General features: G+C 38.7%; 1 protein-coding gene across 1 annotated transcript; it reads right to left on the bottom strand.

The window, feature by feature from the left end:
• Window positions 1-174: 174 nt before the first annotated feature.
• Window positions 175-8634, bottom strand: LOC145440022 (uncharacterized). The gene is made up of 8 exons (XM_080317682.1): window positions 8541-8634; window positions 8278-8443; window positions 8120-8209; window positions 5357-5478; window positions 2246-2414; window positions 1810-1931; window positions 1058-1330; window positions 175-474 (listed from the first exon to the last, which is right to left on the bottom strand). The coding sequence occupies exons 1-8, from the start codon at window positions 8587-8589 to the stop codon at window positions 455-457; spliced, it is 1011 nt and encodes a 336-aa protein (XP_080173808.1). The 5' UTR covers window positions 8590-8634; the 3' UTR covers window positions 175-454.
• Window positions 8635-8858: the final 224 nt, after the last annotated feature.

Consider the following 8858-nt stretch of genomic DNA (forward strand, 5'->3'; position numbering starts at 1 on the left):
CACGGAATTAAAAAACTATGCATTATTTTAGATAACCGATCATGTCACACAAAACCACGCATACGTTATTTTCTTTCAGATTTATTCTCTGTGTTGATCACGATATCGAGAACCCGCCCAAAGTTCGACCACAACACTATTTAACCCCAATGTTACCCAGATAAGTACGCGATATTCCACTTTTTTGGTCGTATATCATCTATAAGCGTCCCAAACAAACATGCAACATCATACTCGACAGGTATACGACACGTAACTTTATTTGTTTCCCATTCCAAACAAAATAAAGATACATAAAGTACATAATTATCTATTATTAATATTCTTGATACTGCGTGACAAAACAACATATGCTTAAATATTGCATTGTTTACAATTATACAAAATTCCGCACATAATCCGAACAATCGGTTTCACAATTCAGAGGTCACTCAAACAACTTTCCACGCCCCCGTCATTCCAGTATTGATGCAGCTGAAAAACGAGTAGTGAACATTGATGAATATTTTTTTTTTAATTCAGTAGACAGTCGCTCACTCTGTATTGTGATTTAGTCATGTTTTATTTTCTGGAATAACTAGATTCAAGTATACGAGTAGAGCCATTTTAATTAACTCTACTTTAATATAGGCTAGTTGAAAAGAAGAAAAAGATGGAAAGTTACCTAGTAACGTAGTCATGTTCTGCAGCCATGCATTAGTTTGATGGTGATAACTTTTCAGTGAGGGCCCATCATTGATACAATAATCAAGGTAAAATGACTTTGTCGATATATCTAGTGATAGAACATCTGTTTTAAAAAACTTACTGGTCGATTAACCCATAATTCAGCAGCCTGTACTACTAAACGCAATATGTAAAATTTCAGCTCTGATGAGTATTTCAAAATACTGATTTGTCTTTATTCACCATCTAACTTTGACAAAATGTACCTTTCAACTAAGGCCTTTTGCTCATCCTATATTTAGGTATAAGCCGTCATTACCGTCACACAAGTAAAAGCGCCAACGTGCAATTATCGAATGAGACACTTGTAGGCAGCATGTAGCATATTTACTTTCAATGAAAGAATATCCTTTCATGCTTCGCTGTTTTCCGCCGACTTCGTTGACAGCTTCGCATACATACATTCCGATATCGCCGGAGCTTACGCCGTCAACGACTAGAGTTGAGCTGCCAATGCCTTTCCTTTGATTCGGAACGTATACACCATCTTTGTACCAAGCAACTTCAGGAACAGGAACGCCCGATGCAGAGCAGTCAATATTCAAATTCGTGCCAGATTCAACCGTTGCTTGCTCTTTGGATACCGATAAATCGTAGGGAGATACTAGAAATTCATTATTAGTTATTGTTTCGCGGTTCCCAATCAGAGAACAGTCCATGCAAGTCTAATTTAGCAGCATACCATTGGTTACCAGGTGGGTGCCAATTAGAACGCTCAAAGCCCCAATATTTTGTGCACCCTTAAGTCGTTATCTGCGGAGTTCAATTACTTCTTGCCAAGTGACATCGTGGTGCATGATTGATGAGGAACTACTATAGCCACTATCGTATCCGGACTACGGCTTAACGCCAACTAGACGCATTATCTTTAAAATTAAACAATCAACAGCGTATATGCTGCTCTTGCTGCCATTGTCTAGAATGCTGATAAATATTTTACTTCAGGAACAATAACGTTAGTTTTTGTGAAATTTGTGGTCGACGTCGAAACTCTCCATTAATCATATTATTTCCCCAAAATATTCTCTAGTTCAGTCCATTTACATTTCGTGAAGCAGATTTTTCCCAATTAAATGAGGTTACCTTCCTCGCATAGAAATGATATTGACTGTTGGCAGTCGTCAGATGAAATGCCATTGTAAGACACGCTTTTACACGAAGATTCATCTTGATCATCGATGATCCAAAATTGTGTCATACCATCACTAAAAATGAAAGATTTCTGTTTGGGTTTCAGTATATATGCTAGTACTTATCATCTGCATCCTCCGCGAGTCTGGAAATAATTAATATCTGTATTTAGTATCAGTAGAAAAAAACGAGCATGGTCTGAATAAACATATTTGTTAGTGAAAAGTGTGAAACCGTTGATGTCTTGATGTCTTTTTTAGACGGGTCGTCCAAGTCAAGGATCTTTGTCTACATATCTGTTGCGCAATAATCTGAGCGTTCGGAACGTTTTTTTTCCGTTATTGTCAATTTCCTATCACGTGGTAAATGTACTTAAACAATGTCTCACTCTATCAACTTTGATAGCAAGAATGTGGCATCGTCATCGCCGCGTAGCAATGGCAGTCTAGACCGGCGGCTTTCACAAAATTGTTTTGCTTCGGAGTAGGACCTTCGATCACTAGAATTGTCGTACACGGTGAATTCACTCTTTTCGTAGGGTGCAGATACGGCATCAGCTGAAATTAATACTGCCAGGTTTGGAACATGATTGATAACCCTATTTATATTTTGTGGGCTGGATATATGACGCAGCAGTGCTTCAAAAACGATAAATAATCCTGGCTCAGATCAGCATAATGGCCTTTGAGATGAAACATCCAAATGTTCAAACTCTTTAAGATTGCCTGTAACAAGTTTAGGTCGAAATTGCTGCGTCACAAAATGTGGTGGCTTTTCAAGTACTATAGTACTATACTACTATACTGCTACACTACTTACCGCCATCAACTGTATCCAAGTTTTGGTAGCGGAGTTAATTATTATGGCAAACTATAGAACTAGGTAGGTAGGCCAAAACACGACAACGCGTTTCAAGACTTGATATTCAGTATGGACATGCAGAAGCAGAAACCTAAAAATGTGAGTTCGCTATTTAAGTATTCTCAAATTTCGCACAGACCTACTATGATCTTATACTCAACTTGAAAAAAGCGGATGTTTTACAGTTTATGCCATACCATAGTATAGTAACTATAGGCTACAGCGGATTTTTGCACAAGAGAGATCGCGGTCGATAACGATTAAGCTATATCTGAACTGGTACTTTTTGTAGTCCCGGACTGCCTCGACCAAGCAAATGATTTCCGCGAAAACAGCAATATTGAGATCTACTATGGCTAGGGTTACCATATTTTGGAATCGGAAACGGAGGACAATTTTACCAAATCAGATAAAAGTTATTTGATCTAAACTGAAAACGAGCGATTTCGCTATTTTTGCTCGAATATTTGGTGGGTTGACTAAAAAAAGGTCATCACTTTCGTTCGACTCCACACTTTTACTTAAAATTAGTTGACAAAAAAAGGTCATCTCCTTCGATCGGACCCCGAATTTCCTGTTTAGCGTCATTTATGCCCCTTTTCACTCGAATCTCTACATTATCTTAGCCGTGAAAGCTATAAAGAAGGACGAATTGTCAAAATGGAAGACATTTAGGCGTCTTCGGAGGAAATTTTCGAAAACCCGAAAAAAGGGGAACAAATCCCCTTAAAGGAAGACGTATGGTAACCCTAACTATGGCCTATAGGGGTGGCATGCGGCTCTTCAGCCTTTGATTACGGCCCTTTAATGATTGCACACGCGTTTCGCCATTTTGCTAGAGAGGTTTATCCTTATTATAAATTGATATCCGTATTGTTTTCTGGTTGTTTCTTTCCTTATGGTTTACGCCAGCCTTGTAAAATTTAGGGGACGGTGGCACTACAGTTGGGACTTTTCCATTGAACTCTTGGATCAAGTTCACATAAATGTTTCACTCACAAGTTGGTGCCTGGTCATCAACCAATGATAAATCATCGTGTTTAACAATGAGCTTGATATTAATCGCACCAGCGAAGGTAACAATCATTTCCGGGCTAGCAATGATGAATACGGCTCGCTTCCATTTGTATTGTAAAGGCTAGCGACAACTGTAGAGTTTGGCCAAAAAAATGTCGTCGTCGTTTAGCGATGATTGCAAGAAAAGACAGTATGAACAGAAACAAACACATTAACTTGAACCTTCATTACGAAACCAAACACCACGAGTTACCCAACGAAGACCGATTGACAGAGTTAACTTCATCCGATAGCCTACATTTCATTGCTACATAATAAATTTATATTTTTTATTTATTTTGTTGCGGCTCTTTTAAAGTTAAGATTTTTGATATGCAGCTCGCGCATGAAGCAGGTATGCCCACCCTTGGCATATACATTGTATTAATGTAACACACATTCAGTCATGCCGTTTGATATTCACATACACATCGGGCATTTTGCTTCAAGTGTGAACTTCATTTGGTGTCTTAATCTCATTGTTTAAAAATTAAACTATTTCGATAACACTGGTCAACACACATTTCGGTGCCAAGAAAGTTTCAAGGGTTTTAGGGCATTTTAGGTCGCTGAATCCAAACATGACATTAGTTTTTTGGAATTGGCTTGATTTTTTTTTTAATATTCCATATTTTTGGTTCGAAAAGTGCTAAAGATACGCAAATTGTGACATAGATCAAATGCTCTTGCTATGCTACGGATCTTTGTATACTACGGTTTTAGGGCATTCTTATGTCGCTGAATCCGAAAATGACGTTCGTCTTTCCGAATAGATTCTATTTTTTGAGATATTTCACATTTTTGTTTGGAAAAGTGCTCAAAATACGCAAATATAGGCTTAGGTAAATTTCACTACATATTCTACAACTACGATGAGTTGACATCTTTCTCTTCAAGTGTGTGCATACAGAATTGTTCTATGTCTGAAGCGATATCGTTGAAGACGCAACGTTAACACAGATTGCCTTCTATACGCGAGTCCTATTTCATGTGAAAATCAAGCTAAAATTATAAAATTAGGCGATATTAGCGGTAAACAACATATTTTTGTAAATCAAAAACAGGTGCCGTCAAACCCCAAACACTACGATCAGTAACGTTCAAAGTTCAGTTAGTAAGCTGTCAAAGCACGCTAATCAATCGTATACCTCCATTTTCAGCAAAAGTCATTCGATGTCTTTGTAGTAAAAAATGTTCATCTTGTTGGCTAAAATACTAAAGCAATTCTTTCTCTCTTGTACGGTAAAATGTTGTTCAAGCTCCAGTTCAAGGGCAGTTTTTGTCTTTGAGTCGGATACTCCCTCAGAGTGAGGCACAGATCGCCGAGAAGATTTTAAGTCTGCGTGATTCCAAGTATTCTACTCCCGACGATTAAATAAAATAAAAAAAAATATCGATATCTCAAAAAGTAGAGCCAATCCCGAATAACGGATGTCATTTTCGGACTCAGCAGCCCGAACATACCTAGAAACCAATAAAATATATTTGGCTCTCAAAAAAAGTGTTTTTTTGTTGGCCAGTGTAATAGACGAACATTCGTTTATAATTCCTAAATCATGCCTGTAACAACCATAGAACGTACGTATCTGGCAAACATATCCTCGGCTATGGCAACACCATAGGTCGTTCCATGTGCCTTGAGACTCGTGATTTATTTCGATGCAGTTCTCGTCCCCGCCATGGTTATTGGGCTCGCCTGGAAGCCTGAATTCAATCGACATTTATGTGAGTCATTTCCCTATATAAAAGTCAGCCTGAACACGCAATCGGTCGGTATAGTATGCCTGATACATCAAAGCAAAACTAATTGCCGGAGTTGGGTGTATTTCAGGTACTTCTTGCGTGGAACTGGTAGTATGCGTTCCCTGTTACTTTCATTCCACGCATTATGCTTAAGGTCATTGACCGACTATCGAAGCGCTCGGGGACCTGAATCGCGAAGCATATGGGGCCCTAATGGTGGTGGTGTATGATTCTCAGCCATATATTATTCGACAATTATCAAGTAGCACGATTATCACAAATCAATATCCATTGTATTATTATGTATGATTTCTCATGAAAAACATGCATTCGTGACGATGTTTGCACGATATACAAAGCATTTCGCTTTGACGCTATGATAAATTGACGTTAGGTGTAAGCACTAGTGCGGTGGTTCGAGACCCGGGGGAATTTCCCTCTCGGTGGCGATTTTTTTTTTGCGGGGAAGGAATGTGGCTTGGGGTCAGTAAAGCTCTTTAAGAGAAGGTACAACTATGATTATTAACTTCTTCATATATATTCATGTGGCTTAACTGTAAAGTATGAAACTAGTTATTTTCAAATGTATATTCCTTTTGTCTGATTTCAAGCTACAACTATGTTCAATTGCTATTTGAAATCTTTCTTTTGTTGCCGAAAATCCCCTCTTGCTATGTTTAAAAAAAAATCATAGCTCAGGTACGCTAAAGGTGCAGATCGCGTGACGGTTTTGTGCTGCCGGCGACAGACTCTTGAAGAAACTGCTCCTAAGGGGATAACTCATGTCGAATTGATATTAACGATTCCATTGCTGATTGTGCTTGCCTTTTTCCGAGTCAACATCTGTTTGATCATAAACAAAACATATCGAACTTGCCGCAATGTTGCGACAACCGAAAATCACGACCGATTTTTTTTATAATTTATTGATATTCTATACTAAAGTGAACTCGGTGTCGAATAAACGAGACGGAGACGTCGTGTCGCCGGCAGTTTGTACCGAACTTATTTAGTAACATTCGTTAATTTCGATATCCCGATATCGTTTGACAAAACACGAATTACTAACGAGATCACCGTTACGTGGGCACAAGAATGGGTGTTTAGTACAAAGTTGATGTGCAATAGGCAGGTCGCCGTAAAATCTGATCGTGCCGAAATAGTAGATTACATGCCTTGATTAATGCCGGCGTTGTAACATCACATCAGTTTTTAACACAAAAATATGGTACACCCTACAAATCCCTTGTAGTGAACTGCGTTGTCGTGCACTATGACTTCACGAAACCTTAATTGCGAGGTTATAGTGGATTGACATTGTTATACAGCACATTGAGAATTACCATTGAGAGTATGCACTGCCAATATGGCTCCATTGACGAAAAAGGGTCCAAACCACTAGGATAACGTATAGCAAAATGTATTCGACCGATTTATTGGTAACTCAAGTTAGAAGAATTCGATAAAAGAACAACAGGTCCATTTTCTATTCCTGTCTCGATGAAAACACGAACATACTATCGTTCTCTCAAGACAGGGCTGTCAAACATACGGCCCGCGGGTCGCATCCGGCCCGCCTGATTATTTCATCCGGCCCACGAAGCAATTCTGAGTAGCTTGAAAAATGCTTGTATTATCCAGCCCATTTCTAACAAATGTTGATATTTTTTAGTAGAAAATACTTCCATTGAGTGGTCCTTCAAGACAGCACATGTCGAGTATGTTTATAGGCCACATATAACCACCCGAATGCAGCGTTGCGATTTCTAGTAACCATTAGGAGCAGGTAGCTGACATTGACACCCAATTGCGAGAAGGCAAGAAAATGCTAATTCATTGCACTGATCAAAAACTCGTTATTCACAGAAACGAAAACGTAAAGGCAAAACACGTATATGCAGGTGACATGGAAAATATAATAGAGGTATCCGGCCCCGAGAGAACCTCCAATCGCGACATAATAATATGAAGTAAATTCCAACGTCCGCCTTTACAGCTGTTTTTTTTTGCATTCTTTACAACGCATACGCAGGGTTGATGCCAATATATCGAATGGAGAATAGAAATATGCAAACTTAAATCATTGTCAGAGCCACTGTTTAATCGGTTCATAACTGTATTCAGTCGTCCAATAATCGCAATATTGCCAATTCTACTGTTTGCGAAAAAAGGTGCAGGTAAAATAGAGCCCCTAAGATCCGTAATATAACATAATGTAATGTACTGTAATGTAAGGCTGGTTAATGAAGTACTCAAATGAAAAACAAAAGCATGGATTTTGAGGTATTTTGGCATTGAGGAATTTTGGTGCAACGCGCAAGCGATTTGAAGTGTTGAATCCGGCCCACAATGTTACTTGAGTTTGACACCCCTGGCTAAGGACCTATAAATAGGATTTTCCTATGGATAGCAATGTTTCCAAGAATCATTCAATATTTATTGCCTTTATTGGGGAGTGTTGGATAAACCTGTAATTCATGGCTAAGCTCAATATTGCATGTCATTCCTGTGGGAAAAAAAAACATTAAAATACTAGACCTACTTAAGTGAAGGACTAGAGCAGTGCGAATGTAGTGGTAACATATTATGTATCAATTCTTACCAGTTTGACCATTCCATTCGTTCACCATCGTTCCATTCGTAGTTATCCTCCCCGAACATATCTCCACCCCCGATCCAAGCAACCTGTCCTCTTAAATCGGAAACAGCATACATTATACATTGAGAGAATATATGTTTGCCGAGTTTTAAACTACTGACTGCGTGAGGTCTTCTACAGCAGCATTCAAGTATGTATTTTTCGGCATCACCAACTCCCCACCTTTCTGCACACAACTCACGACGGCGGTGCCGAATGTCGCATCATCCACATGATCGTCGTAATATTTAAGTGTAGTGTCGCCGAACTTTGCCTCACCCTGAAGATCTGGAAAAAAGACTGTCTGAGTTCGTCTACACACAGCAAAACATAGTTGATTGTATTAGCATGTAGCGTCTAGTAATTATTACTTTCGCAATTATACCTGCAAATGCCAACGACACAATAGAGAATAATAATATTATCTTCAACATAGCGAATCGCAAACTCGTAGCTGTAATGTATTTCGTTTTCTGAAAATACAAAAAATCATGCAATCAATCAGAACATTAGTTAATATCAAGAGCCATTAGCTTCGTAAGAAGCAATAACGCTGACAAACTAGGACAAATCAAAACATGCCGTATGTGCTCACCAATAATGAATTGTTGTAATATTGTAATTCATCAGAATTATACGTGGGAGAATGCCCCAGCACCATCTGGGAGGAGAGGCCGATTTAAAGAATACATCTTTAATACTT

This window comes from Botryllus schlosseri, chromosome 5 (assembly GCF_051294905.1).
Source record: "Botryllus schlosseri isolate E-star chromosome 5, Bs_hap1, whole genome shotgun sequence".
Lineage (NCBI taxonomy): Eukaryota > Metazoa > Chordata > Ascidiacea > Stolidobranchia > Styelidae > Botryllus > Botryllus schlosseri.